Source organism: Bidens hawaiensis, unplaced genomic scaffold (assembly GCF_021521415.1).
Source record: "Bidens hawaiensis isolate Kalapana, Puna unplaced genomic scaffold, B.hawaiensis_p1.1 tig00013761_1, whole genome shotgun sequence".
In the NCBI taxonomy this organism is placed as follows: domain Eukaryota; kingdom Viridiplantae; phylum Streptophyta; class Magnoliopsida; order Asterales; family Asteraceae; genus Bidens; species Bidens hawaiensis.
This window is the reverse complement of record NW_027492175.1, coordinates 426,060-440,680: the sequence shown is the minus strand read 5'-3', so window position 1 is coordinate 440,680 and position 14,621 is coordinate 426,060. Positions and strand designations below refer to the sequence as shown.

Genomic DNA, 14,621 nt, shown 5'->3' with positions numbered 1-14,621 from the left:
GTAGTTGGATCTCCAAGTTTTTGGAATGCTCCAAATTCTACTTGAGCATCCAAATCTGGGTCAATACCAGCGAAAACATCTCTAAACAAGGTTCGAGCACCATGCCAAATGTGTCCGAAGAAGAAGAGCAAAGCAAATGAAGCATGTCCAAAAGTAAACCAACCCCTTGGACTGCTACGAAAAACACCATCAGATTTCAAAGTAGCCCAATCTAATTCAAAAATTTCCCCCAATTGAGCGCGTCTAGCATATTTTTTGACAGTAACAGGATCACTATAACTGACTCCATTGAATTAAGATGATTTGACTAACGATAACCCAAGATCGACGAGGCTAGAACTCGGCTTGGTTTGACTAACGATAACTCGAGCTTGGCTCTTTTCGAACTCTTCTTCTAAAGCTTTATTGTGAGTTGTTTTTACAAGCTTGCTCTCATCTCGTGCTCGGCTTGTGTATCACTTATTATATAATTTTTTTTAGCAATTTTAGTTATTTTTATGTATTTCACGAAAGCTTAAACGAGCCTAAGCTCGAGTCGAACTCGTGTGAAACAAGCCAAAGTTTGGCTCGAGCTTGGTTGTGTCGTGTGAAATTAATACATGGAAGTCCGAAAGAACTAAAATTTTAAAATACACAAGGTTTGTTATGGTTTGACGAGCATAAATGATCCCAATACAATACTAGGCCTCAGTCTTGTAACTAAACGAACTTTATTTGAGGCTCAAGTGTGGGGCTCGGCTCGTTTGTACCCCTAATTCTACACATGTTTGTTTTATCTAGGGGTGTGCGAAAAACCGAAAAAACTTATCCGAAACCGAAAAATCCAAACCGAAAAAACCGAACCGAAACAAAAACCGGCGGTTTGGTATTATGTTTTTGTAAAAACCGAACTAACGGTTCGCTTTTGGTTTTGCATGTAATATAAACTTAACAAACCGAACCGAATTCCAAATTTATTTTTTTTTATATTTTATATGAAGTATTTTATAAGAATTTAATAAATATTAAACTCAAATAATTTTGGTCAAACCAATAATAGTCTATTATTTTACAATTAACAAAATTGTTTATACCTAAATTCATTAATTTTTGCCAATTTTTTTTACCGGCCTAAAATTTTCAAGCTAAAATGGCAAAAACCGAAAACGAACCGAAACGAAAACCGAACGGCTTCAAATAATCCAAAAACCAAAGTTTTGGTTTTAGCTGAAAGCCGCACCGAACCACCACACACACCCCTAGTTTTATCTAAACTATTTATTATTTTAAAGCATAAACAATGAAGGGATCAAACAAACAAGAGGGAGTAGATGATGTTTCAATACAAAATATAATAGTTAGATGAATTGTTTTTGTAAATGATTCTCTTTTAGTAATAAGGATAAGGTTAATACATGCAAAACAATATATAAGTATATATTCTTGAAAGGTTTGTACGCCCTATTGCGGTGCGCGCATATAATGTATTTATGTTTGGGCCCTCGAGTGGACAAAGGTGAAATTGTACTAATTTTGACGTTATTTTACTAATTTTGTGAAAATAACGTTAAAAGTGACAAGGTTAATCAGGTATCATGTGGTGGCGTTGATAGCCGAAAGACAAGGGTACATGCACCAATCAGCTAGTGTCCCGATGCTTGAGTGCTATGTGCCTTATGTCCAAAGCTTGATGCAAAATTACTATCGAACCGGGGGTCTCACCGGAAGCAGCCTCTCTAATCCTACAGGGTAAAGGTAAGGCTGTCTGCATCTTACCCTCCTCAGACCCTACCATAGCTTTGCTATTGGTGGGATTTACCGAGTACGATTCTTGAAAGGTTTGAAAATTGAAACCTGAGATTGGATGTCTTATACAAATGTGTTAAATATTTCCAATCCATAGAATGGTGCATACAAATTATCTATAAGCAATGAGCCAATGATACAAAGTTTGGGACAAAATCAAAATGCTAGAAACAAACGCTTAATCATCATCACTTTCATCGCTATACGAAACAAGCCCGCTAGCAACAACATTGTTGACGGGAACCGAAGGTTTACACTCTTCAGACGTGTCAGTCTTTGCTTTTTTTGGTTGCGGTTTCACTTTTATAACTACCCCTAGCGGGCGGGCACGTGCTTTCTTCTCTACAGATGGTTGTTGCTCCTACAAACCAATGCGTACAAAATTATCCATTGAAACAGTTAATAGAAGTTGATCATAACTCAAAAGTATACAACGCTCTAAATCTAACCTGAGGTTTGGGAAGGACCGTCGGTGTTTCCTTTAGCTCGTGTAGAATAGCTGATTGGGCAGCCACTTGTTCCTGCATGATACAGCCAAAAATTAATTTGTAACGGTATAATGAATTTTTACGACCTAGCACATGCTTGCATTAAAAATAGGGGTGTGCACGGTTCGGTTCAGTTCGGTTATTAGCATTAACCCAACCTAACCGATCAGTTATCGGTTCGGTTCGGTTTATTTCGGTTAATAAACAGTATCAAACTTGGGCTAAAATTTTGCTTAAAAATACATGAAATGAATGTTTAAATACATGAAATGAATGCATACTATATGAAATAAAGGTATAAATATATGAAATTGAGATATTAGTACACGAAATGGAGATATAAATACATGAAAATGATATTATTAAACTATTAATACATATAATACATGAAACAGAGGGAAAAAGGCTTGAAAATATTAAAAAATGAAGAGTTCGGTTCGGTTAATTCGGTTTTCGGTTATATCGGTTCGGTTTCGGTTAACGATTAGGTTATTACTCACCCCTAATTAAAAATATATAGCTTACCTGAAAGCTCCGCAGCTGTTTGGCTTCATCATTTGCTATTTGCTGCTCATATTCTCTCCTTGACTAGACAAACAAATAAATTTTCAGAAACCAAAATAACTTAACATGACCAAAGCATGTTTGTATTTTGCAACCATTTAGAACCAACAAACGACGTTGTAAGAACGTGTATGCTATATTGCTATTCAAATGAAGCAAGTAATATAAAAAAAGTACTCACCATTTCAAGCTTATCAAGAAACTCAGTCTCGTCTTCATCCAATGCCTTTGGAGGTTCTGTTATAATAAAATATATAAATGAACCAACTATATTTCCCGACTACATATACTATTAAGATTCGGAAAACGAACAAACAAAATCCCGTGAGCTCGTTAGTCTGTGTAATAAAAGAACAGCAATCACAAAGAAATCACAGGTCAGCAATGCCACATGGGATCGCCGAAAGAAGTAATAAGAATTAATAGCACTTACGATGCTTGAACCGTTCATTGAACTCTGCATCTTTTTTGTCCTTATTTTCCTTTAAAATCTGCATTAAATTATTAAAAACGGGTCAAATCAACTATATGTAATGTTGAAATTACAAATTAATGCAAAATTGTGGTCATGTCGATGTTCAATCACACACAAACACAACTGACTTGAGGAAAGCCTCGCCCCGACTCCTTCGGATTTATCAAATTGGAAAACACGTACAGGAACAGGACGCATACCATAACTCTGTATATAAACACAAACAGACTCGCTTCGAATCCAAATGCAACTCCTAAAACTTAAAAAAACTTGATAACCTTAAATTAAACAAACCGATATAAACCAAACAAAAAGACTAACTCCAATTAATTTGACTCACGCAATGACACCGACACAACCAATTGATCTAATCCATTTTGACCCATTCAAAAATAAACCAACAAAAGTAATGCATAGAGAATGTCAGAAAAATGTTTCACATGTTGTATTGCATATGTTTAATCGCATATGGATCCTCTTCAAGAAAAAAAGTTTAATCGCTTTGAACTCAATTTTCAAGTATCTCAGTACAAAACTATAAATATAAAAAAGTTTGCACAATGGGCAGTTGGGTTGGAACAATATATTCATTTAGCAGCCCCTTACAATGTATAATGTACTATTCGAGCAAGCCAACAAGCACGCTACCCTCAGCTCATATTAGGATCCAGAACTTATACAAACTAACGAGCGAGCTAGAGGAGCTTACACGAGTTCAAGCCAAATTATCTTGAGCTGAACTTGATCAAGTTTGGAACAAGCAAATTGGCGAGTAAGTTGTGAGATACGAGTTATTTCTCATCTACAAGTGAAAACCATCGACAACCAAATATATGTAACCGAAGTTAGACAGATTCTGCAACAGATATAATATAATATAATATTCCTCTTTATATCTAACGCCTAGTCGCCTACTTTATACTCTCATCATCCATGCCTGTTTTCACAATGTTTAAAGGTAATATTTTTGGTGCTACTACGCCCTGCTTGCGGTGCGCGCATATAATGTATATATGTGTGAACCCTCGGGTGGGCAAAAGTGAAATAGCACTAATTTTGACGTTATTTTACTAATCTCGTGAAAATAACGTTAAAAATGGCGGAAGGTTAATCAGGCATCATGTGGTGGCGTTGATAGCTGAAAGACAAGGGTACATGCACCAATCAGCCGGTATCCCGATGATTGAGTGCTATGTGCTTTATGTCCAAGGCTTGATGCAAAACTACTATCGAGCCGGGGGTCTCATCAGAAGCAGCCTCTCTATCTCTATGGGGTAGAGGTAAGGCTGTCTACATCTTACCCTCCTCATACCCTACCATAGCTTTGCTATTGGTGGGATATACTGAGTACGATGATGATGATATGATGATTTTTGGTGCTACTATACATACACCAGCTGTTATCACACAGCCCATATAACTGGTAAAAAAAATAGTCATATGGCCCAGTATGATTCAAACAAACATAAATTCATACGGCCCGTGTGTATAACACTCCATACTACCCGCCATGTGACCAAATTTTAGACTGTATGAAACAACATCATGTGTGTAGTTACTACTTACTAGTTAGTATACCAATGGTGTTTCTTAAGCTATGCGTGGTATTATTTTTTCTCGTATTACAACTAAGCAGAGTTATAAATGTGGTGAATAAAAGTACAATCAACTAAAGTAACACAAAGATGAAGGAAACAATTAATCTTATAATATATGTATACATATACATAATTTGTATGTTTATATCCGGTACAAATAAAATTAACATACTAAACATACAAATAACTAGAGTAATTACAGTTTTGAACTAGTTATAAAAAACAATATAGTGTAGTAATAATTACTTTAGTGTTAGCATAATTACTCAAGTTATTTGTACATTTCTCACAATTAAACTCATTTGTATTTGATTCAAACTCTATACATATAATGGGGTAAGTTAATGCACAAACTAAAAAAACATGCTAACTTTGTGAATCAAGTACATCAAGTACAGTTACACTATGTTGTATATATAATTACACTATTTTATTCGCATAGTTAGCACGTTTACATAAAATAGATTAATAAAAAAAATAAGCATAATAATACCTCAAAAAGGGGTCGATCTCTTTGGGCAGTACCGTCTTCAACCCTAGGTCCTCTATTTTTCTTAGCTTCATCCAACTGTTTTTAAAAACAATTATTAAATAATAATAATAATAATAATAATAATAATAATAATGATGTACCTGGTCCTGGGATAAAAAATTAATCAGCCTGCTCGCCGGACGGATACCATCGTCCGTCATCTCTCAAATCCAATTTGCCTGCGATTATTAATCTTTCAATTTGATATCAAAACTGTTAAGAAAGCTACAATATTATATCTATAAAATACCATAAGGCAGCGCGATGCAGCGGTAACACATGAATTTTTAATTATGTAACAAGTTTATGGATGTTCGTTGTTCGATTTGAAACCGAAAAAACGTTCAAACCGGTCATTGGTTTGATTTCACCAATGATTTTTTTCATTAACTTTTGGCTCATCGTTTTCAATTTTCAAAGATTCGTTTCGGTTTTCGACGCCAAAAACCGGTTACTAACGGTTTGACCTACGGTTTAATTTAAAATCCACTAAAACTAGACAACAAACGCTCATACATAAAATGATATTTTTAAATGAAAAAACTACAACAATATGTGTCACACCCCGACCAAAGGCAGCGGAACATGCCGGGGTGAACGATTGCTCATAAGCGCATGACACTATTTAAAGCGACAATATTTAACAAACTCATTTCATTTCACAACAACGAAAATGTCACATAACCAAATATTCATAAGTCAAATACAACAAAATATAACAAAATATAGCAAATCAAATATTGTTCATTTTTGCTAATATCCTAATGGTATTTGTGACGTTTTCTTCACCGAACTCCAAAATCAACCTAGATGCAAACCTGTAACATTTCATAAAATAAAGTTTATCAACACAAAGGTTGGTGAGCAATTCATAAGTTTGAACAATAGATATATAGTATGAAAAGCCACAAAACTAGTATACAAAACCATAAATAATAGCTATAAACTTGGATAAATAGTTATCGCTAACAAGTTAGCGACACCCAACTATAAGGTGTTGCCAAATAGTTTAGGATTTTATAGTTATCGTTAATTGCATTACGTTAACGACACCTTGCCATGAGGGGTTGCCAAATGGTCTAGGATTTATAGTTCCACCATCCAAAAGCGATAAACACATAGGCAAATAAGCATAGAACACCAAATCGAGTAATTATTCAAGTAAAGTATACAACAACGTTTGTGGTTTAAGACCCAAGTATAAAACATTTAGTTTAGATAAGATGAAATGTCACCCCCAAAATAAAAGATAGAAAACGGGGTATGAAGTTACTCACGTTCAAGTATAAAACTTGATCGGTAAAAGATGAATAACCGGATGGATGAAGTTTAACGAGCAAGGCCTAAATGACAATAAAATCTTGGATTTAGAATGGTTGTCTTGAAGATCTTTAAATAAAATAATTGTTGTAAAAAGTAAACAATTAAAGTTCAAGGTTCAAAATGTAACTATTTAAGAATTTATAATAACAATCCTTTAAAAATGTAAGTTTGCTCGAAACCGGGTTAAAGTATCTAACCTTAATATTTACTTAACCAATGCTAAGTAATAAGGTGGGAAAAATGCTAAAATGCAAGTTCCTTTGGGACAAAGATACTAAAACGGGTCTTTAACGAGTGTTCGGGTTGTCGGTTCGGGTCTTGACAAATGGTCAAACCCAAAGTCAACTTTCCAACATTTTAATTGTTATGAGATAACTCATTAAAATATACTAACACTTAACCAAGTAGGTAGATATATTGTTTAGAACTAACAACGCACGTTAAGCGAGTGTTCGGTTTTGTCGGTCCAAACTATGTGATGAGATCAAGTTGGATCCAACAATTCCAAGTACTTAAGAAAATAATTAAAATCAGTTTGTAAACTATTTTTAAAGAAATATACAAGTCTTGATAGCTAAAAACACACTTGTGTGTCTTAAGCTAGTAAAAGTCGGTATAGTTCGGTTTGGTTTGTGAATCCCTTAAAACCAAGATGTCTTAATTTGCCCTTGTTTGGTGTATTAGAGCATTCACATCACATTCCATATATTTTTCCTATAATTTAGCTAAAAAACACAATTCATAAATTTATTTATCATTTTTCAAAATTCTTTCACATTCTATCCCCTATTCATATCCATAAATTAATTCTTTATTATTTTTTTCTCTTTTGTCTTATTATATAGAAAATGGTGATTGGGAGATATGTGATATATTATATGGTATGGATAAAAAATGAGTCCCTATATTTAGTGATTTACTTTAGTTGTCATATAACTCATCCATATAATCCATATAATAGAGAATGGATTGGAGATGTGATTTTGATGGTTTTCTTAATATTTACCCTAAATTATATGGGTTTGACAACTTTAGAGAATAAGTTGAGAATGCTCTTATATATAGGGCATGCTTGGCTAAGCTTTTTATTTTTGCTTTTTGCTTTATAAAGGGGCAAAATGTCCAAAATACACTTCAAAAAGCAAAAAAGCTTCAATTTAAAGCTTTTGGAGGGGCATTTTGGACATTTTACCCCTCCAAAAAGCAAAAAGCAAAAAGCAAAAATAAAAAGCTTAGCCAAACATGCCCATAGTATAGATAAAGTAAAATTATTATGTTATGTTTGTGTTGTTAATCACAACTATAGTATCTTTTGGTTGTTGACGGCACAATTAACGAATTTGTTGATAACGATCGCACATTTATCATATTACAACTATCATTTTTTTTTGTCGTTGTCGGTCACAATTAACGAAATGGACAATTAACGAAATGGCTGATAACGATCCCAGACATAATTCTAACACAGTTAGTTGCAAGTCGTCGGGAAAACGCTTTTGGCCAGAGAAGTTACATTTTTTGTTGGGAAACTCAATGCGAACACCAACATCACCACCACCAGCACCAAGTCACTAGCTGACTCGCTACCAACTAACCACCATCACTTGAGCACCAATGACCGATTCCGACGATGGTTCTAGGGTTCCGATGATCTTAATAATTGGGGCTTTTACTAGAAAAAAATTCTAAAGATTTGATCTAAGGTTGCAAAGATGTGTTGGGACGAAAATGTTGAGTTTTTCAGGGAAAAAATGTGAGTTTTCCGACCAGAAACGTTTTCCTTGCGACCTGCAACTAACGACGTTAGCATTGTGTTAGTCGCAGACCGTTGGGAACAAATATGATAAAATTTGGGATCGTTATCAGCTAATTCATTAGTTGGAACTAACGGCAACCAAAAGATGATAGTTGGAGTTAATAAAAACCAATATAACGTACGTTAATCCACCATGTAATAAATAACGTTGATCAACGATTGATTGTTCTATCAACTATTTTCCTCTACAACACAAAGATAAAAATAATGTCGAATAACTTTTATTATGTTAAAACTGTAAAATATATTTGAATAGCGTATCGAATGACCATTTTGACGATTTTTATATAAATAACTATTATGATCGATTTTGTAATAGCGTAACTGTTTAACTAAATTTAAATGATTATGTATGCACCCACAAATCATAACCCAATATGACATTGGATATTCAGTTATACAGTAACACGACGAATATATAAATCTCACATTATTTTATTAGACATACCATCTTATGTCTTTCTTCTTGATCACATCCGTATCAAATATAATTTGATTAGAACACAGACGTGTAGTGAATAAGTCTTGTAAGTTTTATATCTTTCAGGTTTTCTTAAGAAAAATGTAAACTGAAATAAAATCACAACTGCGGTTTAGTTCATTATGTTATACGTATTATGTTAATAAATTCTGTTTAATTAAGTATTTCGGATGATCATAAGCGGTTTGCTTCCATCCGAGCACTCCAAAATACCTATCTTCTATATCAGAACAGAATAAATAATTCCAATCGACAATCCAAACACCCTCTTAACAACTCGTTGAAGCTCTAAACACTACACACGAAAATCTTACGCGTTTTACATCAAGGGCATTTTTCTTAAGCAAGTATATTACATGTTACAGAAGTTGCAGAGTGAGGATAATAATCAGGAAGTTGCAGGCTCAAGAACCTTTGAGACATTCGATCTTTCTGCGGGTTCCTGTATCGTTACATCATCATCCGCAAGCTTAAGATCCGAGAGGGTATTACTCAATGATTCAACTGTTCCTGTAGTACCATCTGCTGATGATATTCCACTTTCTTCCATGAGTTTATCCAACTCGTCTTCGAGATCTTCATCAAAGTCATCATAAGACGAAACTGACCCTGCAAGTCACACAAACAAACCCGTGTTAGTAAGAACTAGGGGTGTGCGTGGTGCAGTTCGGTGCGGTTTTTGGTTAAAACCGAACCGAAAACCAAAACTTCGGTTTTTGGAGTATTTGAAACCGTTCGGTTTCGGTTTTTTCATTTAATTTTGAAAACTTTAGGTCAAAAAAAAGTTTTCAAAAAATAATTAATTTAGGTATAAATAATTTTGTTAATTGTAAAATAATAGACTATAAAACATTTTACCAAAAATATTTGAGGTACATGTTTATTAAAATCTTATAAATTACTTAATATAAAATATAAACAAAATATAAATTTAGGTAACTGGTTCGGTTCGGTTTTTACAAAAACATAAAACCAAATCGTCGGTTTTTGTTTCGGTTTGGTTTTTTCGGTTTGGATTTTTCGGTTTCTTACACACCCCTAGTACAAGAAACCGAAAAAGCCAATCCGGAACCGAAAAATCCAAACCGAAACAAAAACCGATGGTTTGGTTTATGTTTTTGTAAAAACCGAACTAGCGGTTCGGTTTTGGTTTTGCATATAATAAAAACCGAACCGAACCAGATACCTAAATTTTGGTTTTTTATATTTTATATTAAGTAATTTATAAGAATTTAATAAACATGTAACTCAAATATTTTTGGTAAAATGTTTAATGGTCTATTATTTTACAATTAACAAAAAATTTTATGCCTAAATTAACTATTTTTTGAAAACTTTCTTTTGACCTAAAATTTTCAAGATCAAATGGAAAAAACCGAAATCGAACCAAAACCAAAATGAAAACCGAAACCGAACGGTTTTAGATACTCCAAAAACCGAAGTTTTGGTTTTCGGTTCAGTTTTAACCAAAAACCGCACCGAACCACACCACGCACACCCCTAGTAAGAACATATTAATACCATAATAAGTTATTAGGACTTTGTTTGTCTTAATATGGAATCAAATGTGGGAGTACCTAAAACTTTGTCTACTTGCTTTTGTGAACTGATTGTTTCATCAAGATCATCTAAACAATGCTGCACTTCTTCTATCGTGATCATCTTATCCTTCATAGCTTTCGTACCGCTTTTAATAGCTTCGAAAACCTGCCACTTAAAGTAACAAATGAGAAAACCAAATGTGACTTAATTTAGCTATTTACCACATAAAAATATTAGACAAACCTCTTTTGAATCTTCAGCATCTGCTATGGCTCTGAGGACTTCTTCTACTCGCCTTAAAAGCACATCACATTTTTCTCTACGATCAGATGACAACTTCAGTTCCCTTGCGTGCCTCCGTGCAATAACTTTGTTCCCTGATTTTAAAGAAGCCAAAGCTGATGTTTTGGACCTACACATATCATAAATCAATTGCCGGAGTGCATATCAAGTAGGGGTGGCAAATGTGACCCATGGGTTGTAATAAAATGTATATAATGGGTCAAAATGGGTTGACTTGACATTTCTCGAGTTTTTTTTATTTTATTTTATTTTTATTTTTTTTATGGAACGAGAAAAATGGAGAAAACTTTTTAGTACCTTTAATATTTTAGTTTTTTGATTTACATTTCGAGTTACGATTTTTTTATGGTTTTTTTTGGTTCTTTTGTTGAGGGGTTTCTGAAATCTCAACCCATTTTAACTCATTTAAAAAACCCCTAATTACAAAATTCAAAAAAAATAATTATAAAATCATAACCCGAAATATAAATCAATAACTAAAAAATTAAAAGTACTAAAAAGTTTTCTCCGTTTTTCTCGTTCCATTAAAAAATAAAAAACAAAAAATAAAAAAAAACCTTCAAGAAAATGTCAACCCGTTTTGACCCGTTTCAATCATTTTCTTTTTTTAGTTTGACCCATTCTGACCCATTATATACATTTTATTACAACCCATGGGTCACATTTGCCACCCCTAATATCAAGCAATACTTTCGGCAAATTAAAAAATATGTGAGTATCATATGCAATATGCTTACTTGTTACAAAGTTGATCGATCATATCAATTTGTAGCTGGAGCTTCTCTGCAGTCCAAGTCAAGTGCAGAACATCATAATCTGAACTTGTAGTACCCGAGATAGTTTTGGAAGAAAGAGAGACTTTCACACCCTGTTACAAGTAACCAAAGCTTCAAGTACTGTTTTGGTAATAGCAATAATTGTAATAATAATAACAATAATATTATAAAAGATAACAGTACCTCTATAAGATCATTCCGCCTGATCGTGAGGTACTTTGCCTTCCCGCATTTGGACAAATGGCTCAAGATCACTGACGCTTGTTTTGCCCCTCCACAAATCACTCGAAATTTGTTCATAGTGACGATACATGAAGAAGTCCAGTGATCTTCCGATAAAATCTTAACAACTTCATCACATTTCTCCTAAATTAGATAACAGCATAACTAAGATTAATAAATAGATTTCATTAATTTAAGGCATGCTGTAGCTGCGAGTAGCCGAGTATAGGGTACCTGTAAGAGCGATGAAACGATGAACTCATCTTCTAACGGAATTGCAGACCGAGATGCAGGAAGAAAGTGTCTTACTTTGTGAAATAATTGGACAAGTTGGCCACTTTTTGGATCGATAAGATCGCTGCTACGTAACAGGTCACCGGAATCATACATTTCAACCTGGAAGAAGGAAACAAAACCACCCTAGAAATGATGAACACGACAATGCGCCTGTTATAGTGTACATAATTATTACACTACAACAAATGAAGTAGCTTTATAATAATTCATTACTCTAGTTCAAAAACTATTCCGTAAGAAAACCAAAAAACTCCATACTACATATATGCATACCGCACATGTGATATTTCTATATTATACAATTTGAGATGGGTGAAAAGTTGTAAATTGGCATTGATCCACGTGGCGTTGGTAATTGGTTTCAATTTTTTTCTAAGCAATTTACATTTCAACCCCTGAACTTTAATAATTTTTTTTAAATGATTTACGTTCTACCTGAACTTTAATAGAGCTATTAGTTTAGTAAAAATAAATTTCTTTTTTTACAAATATTTTTCCTTTATCTCTTTATATATTTTTAATTTCTTTTTTATAACTAAAGCTATAACTCTAGACATGATTAATTAACCTTGTCGCTTGCTTATTTTACTTTCGCTTTGGTTAAAACCTATATGGTCTATATCCATCGATATACCCAAGTAACAAATATATTCTTGCCAACACCTAGGCTTGTAAACGAACACAAATGGGGGTATGTCTAAGTTCGTTCATTTAACTTTAACCAAACACGAACATATGATTGAACAAATTTTTGTGTTCTTGTTCGTTCACTAAGGAAACGGGCATGTTCGTGTTCGTTCATATTCGTCCATTTTAATATCTAAACGAGCAGTTCACAAACAAACTTAAACGAACCTATTAGTACAATTATAAACATAATTGACCAAACATAAGTATACAGTCAATCTCGGTGGTATCTCGGTTATCAATGCTCATGTGAAATATCGGTCAAAATATCGGTACCGAAATATCGACGATATTGACCAATATTTCACCGATATACCACCGATATTCCCGATATCAGTGTTTTAAGTCTTAATAACTTTTAGTGTTTAATGTTAGCATTTTGAGTCTTAATCAGTTCCTACTTGCTACAATTGATAGTGTTTTGCAAGTTGCAAAAGAATAATTGTTAATAGTATGAGAGTATACTGGATTGTTAGTGATAAAGTGTTATATATATAAATTCTGCATGATATTAAAATTACCGATATCGGTTCTCGACCGATATCCGATATTTTCCCACAGTAACTGCTTAGAACATAACCAAGTATATATACTAATATATAATTAAAACGAGCTCTTTTTATGTTTATGTTTATAAAAATATAACCACTTACGTATTTATTAAAATTTAAACGAACATAACCGAGCAAACATAAATGAACGGAGAAAATGCCTGTTACTGTTCATGTTCATAAATTTGCTTATTTATTTATTAAACAAACGAACATCAACCGCACTCCCTACAGGCCTACAGTGTTACAAGCCAAACAGAAGAACTCAACCCAAAAGACTAGTTTGATAGGTGAGGGAACCCATTTGGCTTATAAACCTCACATCAGTTGCCCATACAACCGATGTGGGACCCATACCTTGCAATGGTTTCGGTCCGTAACATACTGTTTATGATATTCTACAGCATAGTATATATCAAATCAAGAAAGAAAGAAGAAGCTAACCAGAACAGTATCAATGCACAACGGAACCAATCCTCCGTGATTAAACCACACGTTTCTAACCTTCACAAAACCAAATAATAACCAACATTAATAATATAATAAACAGGTTTTCTTTCTATACAAGTTAAATAAAAATTGAGATATTAAGAACTCGCACCACTGATGAATGAATGATGAAGGTGTTAAGATGTTGAGCGATTTTGATTATTAATTCCTTCCAGAAATGATACCTTGGTTCCCAATCAGACTTCTGGCCACTGAAAGCTTTGAATCTTGTGGCTACCATGACGTCAGAGTCCCAATCGGGTACTTGTTTTCGGATTAACTCTCGAACCTTGTCTTCCATTTTGTTCGACCTCTGCAGGTTCGAGTTCGTATTCCATTCACCGGCTCGTGCAAAGTGCCTAATCACCTAACCGGACAAGAATTGTGTAGTTGGTTTTGATTGTTCCACCTTTTTTTATTATTATTATTAGAAAAACTAGCGAAGTCGATAAAACTTTTATGCCGAGTCGGCAAGTCGACACGAATTTAGTCAGTTTTGGTTACATGTGTTATTGTAATGAAACTAAAACCAAAATACTTGACGTTTAATTGGTCGGTAAACCCGGGTGGTGGTAAAACTCCAGCATTGTTGGGGGGGCATTGAGGCGGTAAGTCGACACAAATTTGGTAGGTAAACTCGGACGTTGGTAGAAGCCAAGCGTTGAGGTAGTGAGTCTATGCGAATTCGGTTG

The 14,621-nt window shown here is 33.9% G+C and overlaps 2 protein-coding genes across 2 annotated transcripts; both read right to left on the bottom strand.

Moving 5' to 3' along the window:
- Window positions 1–1,828: 1,828 nt before the first annotated feature.
- Window positions 1,829–5,668, bottom strand: LOC143544839 (uncharacterized). Its single transcript, XM_077036831.1, has 7 exons — window positions 5,544–5,668; window positions 5,404–5,478; window positions 3,271–3,328; window positions 3,019–3,074; window positions 2,799–2,861; window positions 2,235–2,306; window positions 1,829–2,146 (listed from the first exon to the last, which is right to left on the bottom strand). The coding sequence occupies exons 1-7, from the start codon at window positions 5,601–5,603 to the stop codon at window positions 1,964–1,966; spliced, it is 567 nt and encodes a 188-aa protein (XP_076892946.1). The 5' UTR covers window positions 5,604–5,668; the 3' UTR covers window positions 1,829–1,963.
- Window positions 5,669–9,267: 3,599 nt separating this feature from the next.
- On the bottom strand, window positions 9,268–14,251 carry LOC143544838 (uncharacterized). Its single transcript, XM_077036830.1, has 8 exons — window positions 14,042–14,251; window positions 13,885–13,944; window positions 12,140–12,301; window positions 11,867–12,049; window positions 11,645–11,775; window positions 10,848–11,016; window positions 10,640–10,769; window positions 9,268–9,671 (listed from the first exon to the last, which is right to left on the bottom strand). Exons 1-8 carry the CDS (start codon window positions 14,228–14,230, stop codon window positions 9,451–9,453), a joined length of 1,245 nt encoding a protein of 414 aa, XP_076892945.1. The 5' UTR covers window positions 14,231–14,251; the 3' UTR covers window positions 9,268–9,450.
- Window positions 14,252–14,621: the final 370 nt, after the last annotated feature.

Bases quoted from the DNA above. Each gene is read 5' to 3' on its own strand.
- LOC143544839 (XM_077036831.1), bottom strand. From the start codon at position 5,603: ATGACGGACGATGGTATCCGTCCGGCGAGCAGGCTGATTAATTTTTTA. The intron at 3,329-5,403 runs GTATTATTATGC...AATTTAATGCAG, and splicing joins GAGATCGACCCCTTTTTGAG to ATTTTAAAGGAAAATAAGGA. The intron at 2,147-2,234 runs GTTAGATTTAGA...ATTGGTTTGTAG, and splicing joins CGGTCCTTCCCAAACCTCAG to GAGCAACAACCATCTGTAGA.
- LOC143544838 (XM_077036830.1), bottom strand. From the start codon at position 14,230: ATGGAAGACAAGGTTCGAGAGTTAATCCGAAAACAAGTACCCGATTGG. The intron at 10,770-10,847 runs GTTTGTCTAATA...TTTAAGTGGCAG, and splicing joins ATGCTGAAGATTCAAAAGAG to GTTTTCGAAGCTATTAAAAG. The intron at 9,672-10,639 runs GTACTCCCACAT...TGTGACTTGCAG, and splicing joins GCAAGTAGACAAAGTTTTAG to GGTCAGTTTCGTCTTATGAT.